The sequence below is a fragment of the Thunnus albacares genome, chromosome 23 (genome assembly GCF_914725855.1).
Source record: "Thunnus albacares chromosome 23, fThuAlb1.1, whole genome shotgun sequence".
Classification (NCBI taxonomy): Eukaryota; Metazoa; Chordata; class Actinopteri; order Scombriformes; family Scombridae; genus Thunnus; species Thunnus albacares.
Genome location: NC_058128.1, coordinates 4,988,243 through 5,005,464, shown reverse-complemented (window position 1 = coordinate 5,005,464; position 17,222 = coordinate 4,988,243). Strand labels below are relative to the sequence as shown.

At 42.1% G+C, this 17,222-nt stretch overlaps 1 protein-coding gene across 8 annotated transcripts in view; it reads left to right on the top strand.

The window, feature by feature from the left end:
• celf2 (cugbp, Elav-like family member 2) overlaps positions 1 to 17,222 on the top strand; it is a 224,305-nt gene that overhangs the window by 164,830 nt on the left and 42,253 nt on the right. For all 8 annotated transcript variants that reach the window (XM_044344112.1, XM_044344110.1, XM_044344108.1 and 5 more), the window contains one exon: positions 12,833 to 12,881. In XM_044344112.1, the coding sequence (XP_044200047.1) occupies positions 12,833 to 12,881 (49 nt within the window). The remainder of the gene's footprint in view (positions 1 to 12,832; positions 12,882 to 17,222) is intronic.

Below are 17,222 nucleotides of genomic sequence, written 5' to 3'. Positions count from 1 at the left end.
ACACCACAACAACACGCAGCGAGTTAAAGCCTGTCAGCCTGCCTGTCAGACAAGGTTGTTTGAGATTTTCCACTAAATTGAACTCTTTCATTAGTAGCTGACAGATGTCTAAATGCCCGGTGTCTCCCCCCTCCATCCCCCTCTCGTGCCTTTTCCCCCTCCGCTCACCACCCTCGAAGCCCGCCGAGAGGGCCCCGGGGCCGCTGGTCCCAGTCTGAAGCTGGGTGGAGGAGGAATGGAGGGGATGGAGAGAGATGGAAAGGATGAAGGGAGGGTGGGGGGGGGGGAGCTAATCTAGGACATGTCCTCCGGAGTGCCCTCCAGCTTTGAGAAGTTCAATCCTTTATCCTCGTTTTCTTTCTTTTCTCACTCTCTTCTACCTCTTGCCCTCTCTCCATCCCCCCCCCCCCCCACCAACCCCTCCCTCACTCTCTTCTCTGTTTCTTCTGTCCTGTTGAATCTCTCTCTCCATCTTTCTCCCTCTCTATCTCTCCCTTTCTCTTTGTGAAAGAGGATGAAAAGCTCTTTGATTCACAGTTTCTCTCAAGGATATTTCATTCTGAAAGTAAGGCGGAGAGGAAGGGGAGGGGAGGAAGGAGAGAGAGAGAGAGAGAGAGAGAGAGGGAAAGGAAGGGTGTTGGGTGGGGTTTGCGGGTGGTGTGGTCATGAGGAAGAGGAGGAGGGGGGGGGGGGGGGGGGGGGGGGGGGCTTCAGACGCGATCAGTCGAGCCTCCCCCCCGTCCTCCATGTGGGCAGATCAGAGCGTTTGTCAAGCGCCAAGCTTGATAAGAAGCGTGGGGCTCATTAAAAGCTACCGTCGCACTGAGACCACACACACACACACACACACACACACACAGGTCCCCACCTCCCTTACCTTTCTGCTGGCAAGATAATTAGTGATGCTCCGCTGCCAGAATACAGGCGCAAGGTTGTGTGTGTTCGTGCAACCAAAGGCACATCAAAGGCCCTCATCAAAGTAAGTGTGATCTCAAGCAAGGTTAAGGTTTAAAAGCAGCAATTTATAATCCAAAGACATAAGTCATTTAATCGGCCATTTATTATTTCAAGTTGGTGGACAGAGCTGCGGATTGAAGCACAAGACTGTAAGTGATAATGTGTATTATCATTTTCAATGATGTGAGAAATCATATTCTTTCATGCAAAAAGCCCCTGTGGTCTCAAGACTCCGACTGCTCCAGCCTTTGAAGGGAACTCGTGTGTGTTGGTGTGTGTGTGTGTTGGTGTGTGTGTGTGTTGGTGTGTGTGTGTGTGTGTGTGTGTGTGTGTGTGTGTGTGTGTTGAGAGATGATGGCCTGTGGAGACTGCGGCCACTTTGACGCTACAGCTCTCGACTCTGGTCTGATGTTGACATTCATATTTTTGAATGTAAATCATATCTGAAGACTGATCGTCCGCTTTTGATCACACATTTAAAATTGTCTTTTTCAATTAGTTTTTTTTTTTTGACAACCTTGGATATTATTTATTATTTTCATTGAGCATAATTTTCTAACAATGGATGCAATTGTTTTACTAACAGCTTCGTTAGTGGTTAATCTTATTTGTAATTACTAATTTATTAATGTTTTATAGAATGATAATATGCTAGAGGAGGATTTAAAGCAGCTAAAGGGATTTTGACCACCTGACCAATCAAATGTTGCTTTTATTAATAGCTTAATACTCATCCATAAAACATTCATAAAGGATTTATAAAGCATTAAAGTACGTCTGACAAAATAACCTCCGCTCAAATGTCCACTTAGCTTTGATGAAGCTAGTAAATAGACATTCAATTTGAGATAAATGTCACTTATTAGATGAATGAATTATCAATTATTTATGAGGCCATCAGGTGCAACTAAGAAACCTTGTGACATATTGCTTTATTAAGACCCAGATTCTTACAAAACATGTCTATTTTTTCCACTTCTATGTAACACAGACCTGATTTACGCCTTTGGTTGCATTTATTGTAGTTTTGTGCATTATGATATCAATTATGACAGCATTTTATTGCTCATAAGTGGGGACATTAGACGTCCTGAAGCGCAGGAGGCGAAGTGATCAGATCATCACACTAGTTGTGAACAAACACTTGTTTTATGAAACTTATTTAGAAGAAAAAACACATTTTTTTAATCCAATTTACCCATTTCAGTTAGATTTAGCAGTTTTTCTGGGCAGTGAGAGACGATTAACCAATATTTCCAGTTTCAAGTTCCAGTAAGAAGATAATCTGGTTTGAACAGGGAGCTTGTATGATCATCTATACTACTCTCTTCCTTGTGGAACTCATATCAGATATGATTTCTCAACAACTCGGCAACTCAGGCTGTAAAAGAACTTGAATTTCCCTCCTTGAAGCTGAACCGTGAACGCAACCATCTGCTAGCTATTTGTAACACGCAGCGCTCGTGACACTCAAGATGCTGGTTTTTGTTACGGTGCTCAATAGTTACCACTATTTCCTCCCTGCTTACTTCTTTTTATACATATATATATATTTTGAAACCCGACTGAAATGAACCGTGTGGAGTTGCACCGTCTGATATTTTAGTGAGGATAATCAGTATCTTTTGGCCTCTTGTTAGAGGCGGGAAAAAAGCCTCGCTTGCAGCATTTCGACCGTGAGAGACGCCGAGGCTCCCGGCCGATACCTGAGCTGGAGTTGGAATCTGACCTAAAAGCATCACAGTTGGGTAATAAGTTCTATATATAATCAAAACAAATCCATCATAGCCGAAGCCAGGATGACATTTTTTTTAAGAGTCCCGGCATATATCAGCTCACTGATACCTGGGCATACCCTCAACTTTGTGTCTCCCAACAAAATACTTGAGGGGAGGAATGCTCCACGTCCACACGGCCCTGTCAGTCGATGTGTGTTGTTTGTTCAGGTGCAAGCCTATTACACATATCGCTGCTCTATCACAATAGCTCTCTCCACGCAGCACTTAAGAAGCAGACGAGCTGACTGGCAGGGGGAAAAAAAAGAGATGAGGTAACTCCCACCGGCTGATAGACCGGCTGATTTACTCTTCAGACCCTTTCAAGTTTTCGGGCAGCTTGCCTCACCGCAGAAGAGCCTCTCTCTCTCTCTCTCTCTCTCTCTCTCTCTCTCTCTCTCTCTCTCTCTCTCTCTCTCTCTCTCTGTGTGTGTGTGTGTGTGTGTGTGTGTGTGTGTGAAACCCGACCGCCCCGTAAACACCTAAGGACCCGGGAAGTTGTTATAGGTGCTTCTCTGCTTGAAAACAGCGGAAATATGGATGGTGTAGGATATTAAATTTATCATGTACTAAGCCCTGTGTCATCAAACATTCATGTGTTATAGCCTGGAGGATATTATAGAACAAGCTGAAAGGTTAGAGCTCGGACAAGCGGTTTATAAAAAAAAGGGCTGACCGATAGACGAGCTATTAGAGCAACATACATCAGTGTTTTAAATGTGTATGTGTGTGTGTGCTCATCTTTAAATCCTGCTCGGCTCCTCACAGATTATTTAAGTCCAGAAAAACAACAGTAGCCTCATTCATTGCAAACACACACACACACACACACACACACACACACATATATATACATATACACACACACGCGCGCACACAACCATTCCCACAGCGGTGTCATTACAGAGGCTCATTATCGAAATCAATTCAATTAAAGGCTGTAATTGCTGTAGTGAAACCCAAATGCTATCGCAAACAGGGCTGAAGGAAGGCAAACCTCATCGATGCGCCGACCCTCGGAGTGTGTGTACATTTCTGTGTGTGTGTGTATGTGTGTATGTGTGTGTGTGTGTGTGTGTGTGTGTGTGTGTGTGTGTGTGTGTGTGTGTGTGTGTGTGTGTGTGTGCTCTTATTTAACGAAAGAAATATTAATCGCTTGTTTCAAATTAACTTCCCTAACCTCTCTTTTCTCTCCGAGTCGGTGGCAGCGTTTAAGCATATTGATTCGTCGGGGGTGGGAGGATGGAGGAAGGGAGGGAAAAGAAAGGAGGAGGAGGAGGAGGAGGAGGAGGGTGGCTGTAAATGCAGGCTAACTATGTTAAACACTTAGAGTAGTTAGTGTGGAGACGCGACGCAGCATAGCTAATGCCAAATCCCTCAATCATTCTGCTCACACACGCGCGCGCGCTGGGTTAATTGTTTACCGAGTTAAATGAAGTGGGGATAATGTAGGCTAACTGTGCGCTAAGCACTGCTAAGACGAGGGATATTGTAAAGGACAATTTGATTTACAGTCGTTTGTTTGCCGGGTGGGGGGGGAGAGTGAGAATTAAAGTCACACTTTATCTGTATCAAGGTGTTTGTCAGAGTGATGTGAGGGAAGCAGAGGGGGTGTTTGTCTATGTGTCAAGTGTTGTGTATACAGTTTTTTTTTTTTGCTGTAATGAGCAGGAATGTTGCAGAAACGGGGAAACTCTTATGTATGTTTGTGTGATATAAATGCAGACTATAAATCATGTAAGGGGGGGAAGCATTCGTGTCGTTTACCGTTTAAAAACCGTCGTCAGGGGGACGTCGACGTGTCGAGAGCAGCAGCTAACGCGCAACAGATGTGCCGGCAGGTTTTATGAGTCAGGCCCGATGATGTCACAAGCTGAAGGAGTTTGAGGAGTAGTCAGTAGTAGTTTGTATATTGCCTGTTGATCCATGATATTGGGGGAAAAAAAACATTTACTTGGTGTCGAGGCTTCGCTTTGGAGCATCTTTTTTATTTGCAGCTCTCACACCGAGCAGATTCGGTTTGACATGGATATCTGGATCTCTTTGAAGCTTTTGATCACTTTGAATGACGTTCTGCAGATATAATACCAGATACCAGATATAATTAACCTTATTTTGAACAGAATCAGAAATCAGGAAAACCTTTACCGGGTTATCCGTCATAAGAGAATGATGGAAATTTGTCTTTGATGCTTTGAGTTTTTAACAATATCGAAGGAATGTGAGTCAAAGATGCGCAGAGTTGATCGGTGTCACGTTTCAGGATCATTACATGTGTGCTTTCTTCTTCTAATTTCACTGTGTAGTCTTTCAAATTAATTATATTAGTAAAAAAAAGAAAATACACCACCAAACCAAAACTACAGCTGTTTGTTTTAACCAGTTTTTAAGTGTAAAAATGTCTTTTTTTTAATGGGACCAAAGTACTGATTAATCTTTTTCTGAAAATCAATTAATCAATCAATCAAACTTTATTTATATAGCACCTTTCATACAAGTCAAATGCAATTCAAAGATGCTCAGTGTGGATTGGGAGAGTAATGAACACCAAGATACAAGTTAATTACCAAAATTAAAGCATGGTGACTTGTAAAATGTATAAAAAAATCAATTAATCAATTATAAAAGATGTTAATAGATTAGAAAGATTTAATAATGTAATCCGATGAAAATGTAGGTGAAGTTGATGAGTGATGATCACCGTCTGGAGGTCATGTGTGTGCCGTGGCACTTTTATAGGTGTGTGTGTGGATGCTGCTCACTTGCAGAGGTGTGTGTGTGTGTGTGTGTGTGTGTGTGTGTGTGTGTGTGTGTGTGTGTCGTCGGTCATACGGTCTCGGTCACCGATATTGAATCCCGACTGTGAGGGCCATCTGTCTGACTTTGACCCAGCAGCTCACCGTCACACCTTCAGACAGGAGGGAGGAGAAAGTGTGTGTGTGTGTGTGTGGTCGCAGTGTGTGTGTGTGCGTGCATATATATACGTGTGTGTTTGTGAGTGAGACAGTGTGATGTCGGGTACCGTACAGTATGTGCGCTCCCCAGTTTTTTGGCACACGCGCTCCGGTCATGTGAACTTGGCTGTTGCTTTGAAGGTGTTGGCAAAGGGCGCGCACACACACACACACACACACACATATAGCAACACACTCCTCCAACACATCACACACACTCGTCCTATTCCCAGCGTGAGCCTCGAGTTAGTCCTCTGGCTCCGGGACAAGACGACCTCTGACCTTTTAAGCACCAGAGCATTCCTGGAAGAAGTCGGCGGGCGACAGCAGGCAACAGGGGATAACGTTAACCCGGGAGCAGCAGTTAACATTTAGGAAGTGTAGAGTTTCTCCGGACAAGATGCACTAGGAGGGACTATTGAACAGCCAGCCGGGGGGGGGGGGGGGGGGGGGGGGGGGGGGGGGGGGGCGTAGGGGGCGGAGGGGGTTTAGCACATAGGTCGCCTGAATGACGGCCAGGTTGCTGCGAGTCTCTGTACATGATGAGGATACAAAGATAAAGAAGCTGAAAGGGAAAGAGGGGGCTTTGTGGGTGACATTTCATCAGCTAGTCCGACAGATAGACACCTCGTCTCAGCCAGGAAGGAGAGGGTGATTAAAGAGAGACTGTCCCATAACTAGAAGGTCGTAAAAAATCCATCCTGGCCGCCTCCTGCACTCTGATCCCTCTGGTGTAATGTGGACCTTATGGTTTCACTCATCCAGGTTTTTTTTTTTTTTTTACTGACATAAATATCTAGTGGTGATTGTGTTACACACGGCGGACAAGCTAATCTGGCTTGTAGCAACAACCGGGGTCTCGCCGACAAGTTAAATCTCCACTAATCAATATTTTTTTTTAATAACCATGAATCAAATGACAATGTGTGAGACGTAGTGACGAACCTACAGAGAGTTATCAGCCTACAGAGCTTGTTTAGCCTTATTTAGCTCACTTTTTTTTGGGTTTTGTGGCACAATGACTGTGCGGTTCAGTCTCTCATCAACCTTTTCAAGGATTTATTACACACTTAGTGAGAAGACGCCATATTTTTAAGGTTTCTGTTTCTGTACACAATGCAGGATTTCAAAATAAAATGCTACACACATAGACATAGAATGAAACTTATCAATTAGACAATAAAATAGACCAAAGTAGCACTAAAGATGAAATTAAAAGGGAAAAACTTGCATATATAAATACAAATACTACACTAGTTTTTACAATATGTGCAAAATAAATGCAAATATGCAAGTTATAGTGCAAAAAAACCAAAACTTGCAAAGGATTTTGTACCTGGAATATTTTTACAACATGTTGGTCTTTCTAAAAAAAAAATTACCACAATTACAAAAAGAGAAAAGCGTGTAGGTGAATGAGCAGGTAATTCAGGGTCAGATGACTACGACCCAGGTCATCATGACCTGTACTGATGCCAAACATGTCAGCCCACCAAACAAACAGGAGACATCTGGAATATTTAGAAAGGGGCAAAGTACAGCACACACACACACACACACACACACACACACACACACGTGTGCAGAGATGAAATTAAGAAATATCCCCGTAGTGCAGAGACACCTACTCACATTTGGTCAAAGTCCAAGATAAATTGAGAAAAGTTCTTCAAGTGAGTAACTTATCTAATGAAAGAGATGTGTCCAATCAGGGGGCAGGAAACCGGCTCCGGATGGCTCCTGCATGGTTTACCACCTGGATGCTTCCAGTCACGAGGCCGGATTGAAAATCCTTGTAAAACTTGAACCCTTGAGAACTTTAACAGATGACAATAAAGTGAAGTGAATTCAGGATGGAGACGCAAGAATTTCCCTCTCGTAGGACGAGTGAAGTCATCGGGTCCTCGTACGGACAGATTCGCTCTTAAAAAGCACGTACGAGTTATTTAAGAACAATATCAGCATTCGTCAGTTTTCTTTGTACTTAGAATGAAATTTACAAGTGGTCCAGAAGTTAACTAAATATTTAATATAGAGGTAAACAAACTTTGTGCAATCATGGCTGCCAGTTTATTTAAAGGGTTTTTTTTTAGATTTTATTTAGATTTTTACGGCCGTATTTTCTTCTCTCATTTCCAACAGCTGCCTGAGTGTCCCTGTCCGGTATCATCAGCTGACAGCCTAACATCACCTGCAGACTATAATATTCTCTCCTCTAATATCACCGTGACAGTCACAGCCCTCCCATCACGGAGCGCTTTGCTATAGAAAGATGTTATTTAGCATCATATCATTCCCTCTTTACTACTGTCACAGTGCAGAGCTGCTCTGGATTCATATCTTCCAATTGTCCTACTGTCCCAAAATTTGTTATGTCTTCTGATTTCTGAAAGCAGGACTTGAAGTTGTTTTTAATCTTTGGGAACATTTTTTTGTGAATGAAACTCACCTACAAAGCCTTATATGGCAATTTTAGGGGCGTGGATTATGCTAATTATCACATCTCATGAACAGGTGGCATCTATCAGGCTGAAACTAGCGATTTACGACTAACGCAGGCAGGATTTTCCTCTTATTGCTTTGTGCAAGAACGGATATAAGAGCAAAATAAGGAAAGATTCATGCATGAAGCTGCTGCACATGTAGCTGCTGCTCGAGAACTATAAATCCAGATAAATGAAAGTGTTTTTTTTATAGAAGGCTAATAAATATAACACAGTGCTTTGCAGTTATCTCAGAGCAGCTAAAGGGAGTTGTTAGTTCTTAAACAGCAACAACACGGCGGCTTGCCAACTCTCATTATTAGAGGTGTGAGTGGTGACTTTCAGTTAGCGCATTAATATGTAAATTAAATGTTAATCGATTTTCAAAGGTGTGCATTTATCATGTATTTTACAGCACGCGCGCAGTGTGACTCAGTCAATCAGAACTGAACTATGCAGTTTGTAATAAGGCAATTCAAGTGCTCTAAAAATGATTAAAAACAAATGGTGACACTTTACTTCAAGTGCACTGCCGAGGTATTAAAAGCAGATAATGAGCCCCTTAAAGCGCAGAAAAAAACTTTTTACGACACACTAATCAAACATCAGGAAATTGCATTCAGTTTTAACTTGTGTGTGTTATTAAACTGTACAGCCGCCCCTGTAAAGAATTCAGCTCATATTTTGAAAAAAAATATTTTGTTAATCACGTTCTGATTAATTATCATGCAGTTAAAGTGGCTTTTGAGGATCACTTGAAGATTTACTAAAGAAAATAGACTCGGCAGAGCAAAAGAAACTAGAAAAGAGGAAGAATCAGCTCTGCTGTAGTAAAAACCAGGTAAACAGGAAGTTGTTTTTTAGCCTCCCCCGCTCAGTAGATGGATACATTTGTAAAGCTAAATGCCAGCGCAGCATCATGCCGGGCTGCACACATGGCTTTACACGGTGAAGTTTTTGGTTCTCCCTGCTTTTTATGAGCCTGAGCGCGGCGAGGACTTAGTAGTTTTTGCCGGGCTCCCGCTGAGTGCATAATGAATGGCAGACTGCGGCTGTGGGGCCTGCCAGGCGAGAAGAAACAGCGCTGTGGAATTGTAGGATAGCAGAGGAGAGTCTTGCTTTGTGGGTCTCGGCGGGAGCTCGCCGAGATCAAACATGTCGACAGCGCCTCCGCCCGCCAGGCATTCTGGGTAGACAGACCTGAGGAGGGGATGCCTGAAAACCAGACAAGAGTTTTTTGTACCTGTGTGTGTGTGTGTATGTGGTCCATGTATTCTTCACATTTTGGGGATGTAATTCTGTTTACACAGTCATGTTGTGACTTCACCTTAAAATTATTAATTTTAGGGCGACTTGGTTTAAAGTTAAGGTTATTTTAAGGTTATGTTAAGGTTAGGGTTTAGGATAAGTCTCCAGGAAATGAATGTAAGTCAATGTAATGTCCTCTGAAGTGATGGAAACATGACTGTGTGTGTGTGTGTGTGTGTGTGTGTGTGTGTGTGTGTGTGTGTGCACGTGGCAGCTTTCGGCAGTGTTTTTCAGGAAGTGAATGACGGCGGCGCGGCAGATGCTGTCACGGCTTTTGTTTTCTTTTTTGCTTTTGTTTTTTATGCCGTTAGAGGACAGACTTTGAAATGGATTAACGAGAACTGACGTGATGTGACTTCCAGGTTTGCTTTGACATGACTTTTTCTTCTTTTGATGTGGTTTCAACACACACACACACACACACACACACACACACACACACACACACCGACACACACACACCGACACACACACACACACCTCGTCCATGTCCCTGCATCTGTCCTTGTGTTAGTGATACTGCACTGAGACGGCAGCCCGAAGCATCAGCGACTATTCCTGTCTGTCCAAGTGTCTGTGACCCTCTTCCCTCCTTCTGTCTGTCCTTCTGTCTTCTCCTCTCGCTCTATTTTTTCCTCCTTCTGATTCTTTTTTTTTTTCTCCGTCGATGTTCGATTCACTCTTTCTCTCGTCTCTGTCACTGTCTTTTTCTTTCTTTGTCTCTTTTCCCCCCTTTTTTTTTTGTTTTTTAGTTAAATTTTCAAACCATCTTTTGTGCTTTTTCTATCATTTTTCTTTCTTTTTTCCTCTTCTTTCTTTCTTTCTTTCTTTTGGAGGCTGATAAATGCTGCTAACTGCAAGTCAAAGCAGTCAACCGTCACTGAATTTCAATTAGATTTTGTTGTTTCTTTCCTTTTCTTCTTCCTTCTGTCCTCTGTCTTTCTTGCTTTTATGTCTTTACAGTATTAATTCCTCTTTTCTTTTTCTTTATTTCTTTCTCTTTTTTTTTTTTTACCTATATGCAGATAATGCACACTACAAACTTCAATTTCAAATAAATTTTGATGTTTCTTTTCTTCTTTATTCCTTTTTCTGTCTGGATTTTGGGGGGGTTTTTTTGTTGCTTTCTTCATTTGTTTCAGGTGCAGCCATGATTAGCTTGTTACATCTCGACCATGAATGTACTTTTTTAACTTTGGCAGTACAGTACAGTACTCTATATGCCTTTAATTTGCTAGTCTGTTTATCTCTGTTTTCCTCCTCCTCCACCGTTCACTGCCCCCATCAGGCAGGTTTGGGAACTAATCAATGGACAGACTAGCTGTGTGTGTGTGTGTGTGTGTGTGTGTGTGTGTGTGTGTGTGTGTGTGTGTGTGTGTGTGTGTGTGCTTGTGGGACAAGTCTTGTAGAAGAAGAAGAAGAAAAAAAAAAGCAGAGAGTGAGGATGATAAGAAAGAGAGCAAGAGGGAGAGAGTTGGGATAAAGGTGTGTGATAGAATTGGAAGATCAAAGCCTTCTGTCACGGCGTGACTGAGCCCAGGGGCGTTATGGGTAAGACAGGGCACATACACACTCATACGGACACACACACTGGCGCAGACACACACACACACAGACACTCACGGCTGGTATTTGACTCTGAGTGTGATTGATACAGGGCTAGATTTGGAGAATCACTGTCATTCGTCTCTCCGCAGATCAAACAGCCACATAATTTCCCATAAAGGAAAGAGAGATGGAGGGAATAAAAAGGGACAGAAGGGGAGAGAGAGAGAGAGAGAGAGGGGGGGGGGGGGGGGGGGGGGTTGACAAAGCCTTCTCATCTGTGAAGTGTTTGCTTGTTTTCTATAAAAGGAGACCCACCACCTTAAAAACACATCCATCAGCCATCTCAATTAAACTGCTTCTCGGGAACATCAGAGAGATTTCAAATATTGAAAAAAAAAAAAGCAAAGTGAAAACGCAGACATTAGACCCCATTTACGCCTGGTAGAAACATGCGATCTCTTATCTGGATAGCTGCTCTGGATGAGGGAAAAAATACATATCAATGCAAGGTGTGAATGTAAGCATTAAACTCCTTTTACACCTGGTTGAAACATGCAATATGTATCTAGATATCTTATATAAATGCATCTGAAACACACGTTGCAATCAGAGCGCAATCAGATCACATCTGTAGGTGGTCTGGCTTCATTAAATATCAGCCAGGTTTACATTTTGGCCACATTATTAAAAAAAAAACATGTTGAAAGGTCACATAATTCCTCTTTTTTTCCTGCTATGTCATGTAAGCTTGCTAAAGCTTGATCTGGGGATGTTTCCGATCCAATCACGACGCAAATGCTCGAGATGTCATTAGTTTGATAACATATCCAGATTAATAACAGGTGTTCGTCGGAGTCTTAGAGACGGATTAATGATTGCTCAAACAACCTTCGCAGGGGATTGTAGTAGCAAAGTTCTCATCCATCAGTTTGGTGACGCAAGCTTCGATTTGTGGTCGTGTTCGCAGACGGTGAGGTGATTTGAGACGTCTTTCTATGTTATCTTTACTTCTCTATTATGACCACAAGTTGGTCACAATAATCAGGAAGCTTAAGCTCAGCTTCAGCGAGAGCCCAGACCAAAATAACATCAACTAAACTTGACCTGAAGCTAAATAAACTACCCCAAAATTAAAGGTCACAATGATAATAAGCTAAAAAAAATGGCCCAGCGTACCTACATGAGTCAGCATTTTGTGGAGGTGAATGTTTCATGTATCTGACACCTGAAATAATCTCTCTATACTGTTGTGTGTTGTGTATTTCAACCCTTATCTTTGCAACAACTGACCGTGTATGTGTTTGGGTTGGAGAAGACAACCTGTCGTCCCTCCATGTGTTTGCGTTAGTCTCTGCTAAGCTGTTTTTAGCACATGATGTTTAGAAATGTTTATCCGCTGCTGCTTGTTGTTCTTACTTCTTCTTCTCTGTCTCGCACTTCTACTTTTTTTTTCATCTTCTCAGTTTTGTTCTTGAAATCTTGTTTTTTTTCTCTCTTGGTCTTTAACACACTTCCCTGTTCTTGTTTTTTTTTTTCCCTCTTGTTCTGGTATTTTTAGCGATATGGCAAACCCCCTTCAGGCGCACCACCACCCTGTGGACTGAAGTTGTTTTGGGGTGTTGCCAGATTTGCATCTAGCATGGAAAAACAAAAGCGGATTTCTACCTAGCTAAAAAAAAAAAACTTGCATTTATGTGTAAATTATGCATATTAAACAACATGAAAAGTGTAATTGTAACAAAAGTCTGATTGCATTATGCATTTGTAAGCGTAGAATTTAATATATTTTGTCTTTTATCTCCTACAGATGCACCACCCTATTCAGATGAAACCTGCAGACAGTGAGAAATCTAACGGTAAGTGGGCACACACACACACACACACACTTACACACACACACACACAGCAGCATCAATAGCCTATCACACACTCATGAATCAATAGCCTTTTTGAATTTGCTTGGCAATATCTATCTCAGCCGTGTGTTTTCTCTCGCTGCTTGACGGGCAGACGGGATGACGGACCGGAGGGTGGTGGAGGGGGGGGGGGGGGGGATTGAACAAGACACATAGAGATGAACAGAGAAAGCAGGATATGATGGTGGTGATGGGTGGGTGGTGGGGGGTGGTGGGGGGGGGGGGAGAGGATGCTGATGTATATAAATATATTTTTATATGTGTGATGAATTATTAAGGTGCTTTCGGAAGGAGGTCAGTGAAAGTTGAATCGTTTTGGCCTCGTGGTGAACCAGCCTCTCTCCCCTGTGTCTGCTCCCTCGTACAAACATGCACTCTCCTCTCGCTGCACACACACACACTCATTAATGCATCTATCTCACACACACACACAAGCACTGTCACACACTCCTCGTCCTCAGATCACCCCCCCCCCCCCCATTTCCAAACTACATATTGCAGATTCACTTCTGAATTGATTTCCTATATCGAGCCTCGTCCTCTATATTCCTTTTCATTCTAACAAGGAAGCTGCCTGATAGTTTATACCACGGATTCTATATTTCTCTTGCTGTCCACAAATCCTGCGAGTACTTACTCTAAATACTTCATGACTTTCCTGTGGCTCTCAGCCCCCGAGCCCACCGCTTTCCTACTGAGGACGTAAATACATAGAGAAATACATATATACTGCAACCGACAAGCTAGAGGTGCAGTTTGATTTGCCCCTTTATATGCAAGATGAGTCATCTAAAACAGTTATTATTTAACAGGAAGTGAAAAAAGAGACATACTCCAAAAATAAATGTGTTTTTTTTTTGACATATCTACCGAGAAACAGCAGAACAGTCAAAGAAAGTAGAGACAGTGTTTTTAAAGACAGCTTTACAAGGTCTGAGTTTTTTTGTCGCTTTGTTCTGCCGATCTGTTTTTAATTGGTTCAATTCTGATGCAGCAATAAACATTCGGTGTAATTTGTCAGGTTCATTACATTCAGTGATATTTAGTCAAGGTAGATTTGGAAACTAAAAGACAATGTCATTAACGTGGTTTTAGAAGGATAGGAACACAAATGTTTTTAACGTGGTGTCCCTAATCACTTTTTTTTAGGGGGGGGGGGGGGTCTCATTCTGTATAATTATTCCCGGGTCAATTTTGACTCCACAGATGCTATAAATTTTTAATAAAACACCCAAAATTCAATGAAAGTAGTGATCATTACTTTTACTTGCAAAGTGTGTGGTATGGAACCATCCATGTGATTTTCAGGCAATTACATTAAAGAAAATCCATATTTCTGATATAAAAACATTTTGAAAACGGGTCAAATTTGACCCGAGGACAACAGGAGGAGGGTTAAAGGTAAAGTTCACTCAAATCATAGAGATGAATGTTTACAAATCTGAGGCTGAAGGATGGTTGTATTATATGCACATTGATCCTTTAAAAGCCTCGTCATCGATGGTGCAAATTTGGTGAGACTTTTGGCCCCGTATCACATGCAGTCAATGCTAAACTTAAACTACAGTAATGATTAAATGTTCTACTCATGTCATGACGGCTTCTTTTATGTCACAACCTCAAAGTGAATGTTTAGACTCTTCACTCTGAAACGAGGCTCCAGCTCAGAGTCCTCTTGACCCTTTTGGGCACATTTTGATAATTCATCTATTAGTTGAAACTTCAAGATGTTTTGCTGCTGAGCCTTCAGCTACCACCGAAACATAAAGGAGATAAATTACTTTTTTTATGTGTGTGTGTGTGTGTGTGTGTGTGTGTGTGTGTGTGTGTGATGCCCCCCCAAAAAAAAAAGATTTTTCAGAAACTACATTTCAAACTCCTGTTCCTCTGGATAATCCAGAGACCTCAATGTGGACAGTTTTTTTTTTTTTTTTTTTTTTTTTTGGTGGAACATATTTCAGAATAGAAATCGTGATGTGTGTGGATCATTCAGGTTGGCAGAGCTGCAGCAAATATCTATTTCAAACTATTTGCATGACTAGAATACCACCAAGTGAGAAAATATGTGTTTTTTTGCAATTTGAATGAACTGACCCTTAAAGCTGAGTAATTGAGCAGAATATGAAAATGGATAAACCATGATTGGATGAAGTGACCCTTTAAACCCAGTTTCAGCTACATTTGAAATGTGTTTTTACAAAGTTTTAAAGGTGTTTTTTTTTTTCTGACACCTGCAGCTACCTTCAGTGTACATATTAAAACGTCTACATCCATCCAATAGAGTCGTCCTTACGGTTGACACACGGACGATGAAGTAGCATCGCTGTATCTCTGTCCACTGCGGAGGGGGGGGGAATACAATAAAATGACAGCATCCGGCAAAGCAGGGAAGAAATCCTTATAAAAGCCATCATCCGCTCCGCTGAAATATGGCGAAATACGACTTTATAAGACATAACCGTCTGGGTAACGACGGTGGAACTCAATAAAGCGGCCGCTACTCACAGCCAGAACGGTAAAATATAGAGCAGGCCATACGTAACGTATCCATCCACTTAATGGTAATGACCTTTAATAAACTCAGCGTTAGAGTCGCTGTAACAGTGACGAATGGCCAGCTCAGAGCTTCATTAGTTTAGTCAGCGGAGGAGACGGAAGAAGAAGAAGAAGAAAGGTGACAGTAGAAGATGTACAGTATAACAGCCGGGATTATATTATTGGTAAATCTTAATGTGTTGAAGCTCAGCGTGAAGCCAATTCTGCTCCGATTTATAAGCCAGAATGCAAAAGCTGACTCCAGATCATCCTAGAGTCGGCTTTAGGAGTCTTATCACCCGCCTGCCTGCCTGTCTGTCTGTCTGTCTGTCTGTCTGTGCGCCTCGTCCGAAAAAACAGAAACAGTCAATTGTAACGATATCTCCTCTCTTTTCTTTTCTATCGACACAGAGTAAATTAATTACATTGCTGTTAGACTTGTGGTAATCTTCCTCTGGAGTGATGCTCTCTCTCTCTCTCGCGCACACACACACACACACACACACACACACACACACACACACACACACACACAGACATTCGCATGCTGTGTACAAAGGAGTTAAAGCTTTTTGAAACAACACTTATCTTGGCAGCCTATCCCGACGGTTTGTTTTTTAAACACACAAACAATTCAAACAGCAAAATAAACAAGTGCGCTATTGATTTCCCAGAGTGCAACAGACCGCTTATCTCTTTCGCCTCGCGGTAAGAGCTGACAGTTTCCTCATTAAAAATGAATTGGATTAGCATTACATTGAATGGTGGTGGGAACACATAAACACACACACACACACACACACACACACACATATTGTTTCTACAGCCTGATTCACACTTAACCTTCCCCTCCTCATACGCACTAAAAGTTTCTCACACGGTTACCTGCAGCCGGCTCACATTCCTGGAGATTGCACCAGGAGAAGGAGGGATTGTGTCAGCGAGAAGACAGGAATCCATGAGGGAGAGAGAGAGAGAGAGAGAAGGAAGAGGAGGAGAGGAGGTGGAGAGGGGAGGTGGAGAGGGGAGGGGAGGGGGGGGAGGAGGAAGAGGGTGAGAGAGGACAAGCTGGAGAGTCTCAGCAAGCAGTCGGTGTTGAAGTGATAATGAGACATTGATCAGAGCGTCGCAGATGGCATGATGAAATACATGAACTCTTGTCTGTCTTCATTTCTCTCCCGCTGTCTCTTTTTCTTTCTTTCCTTTCTTTTCTTTTCTTTGACTTGATTCTTTTGATTGCTGGTTTGTTCTGTCTCGTTCCATTTTTTCTTTTCGTTTTCGCTTCGGTTTTTCTTTTTCTTTCGTTTCTCCCGAGTTTATCGTCGTCGCGTTAGAAGCGATGCATCCTACATCTGCAACGATCAGTCAATTAATCAGTCAGTTAACAACTATTACATTAATTGCAGACTATTTTCCCTACCATTGACCCCTTCTTGTCTATTTCAGAGGGTGCAGGAGACCTTTAGGAGGAACTAGCAGGTCATCAGTATACGCTACATAAAAGTGATATACATCATCTAAAAGCTGTGTGTCAAGTTTTTCAGTCATAAATCTGTAATAAACATTGTGTTTTATAAGAGTTTAGAACTTTATAATGGAAGTATATGATCCTCATTAATGTCTCGTCAGTTGTTTCAGCAATTTTAGGATTTGGTCCATATTTGACCACTCGATATCAATATATGATTATATGATAAAAATGGTCAAGAATCCTTCCAAAATACCACATTAAGACACCAAATCCTT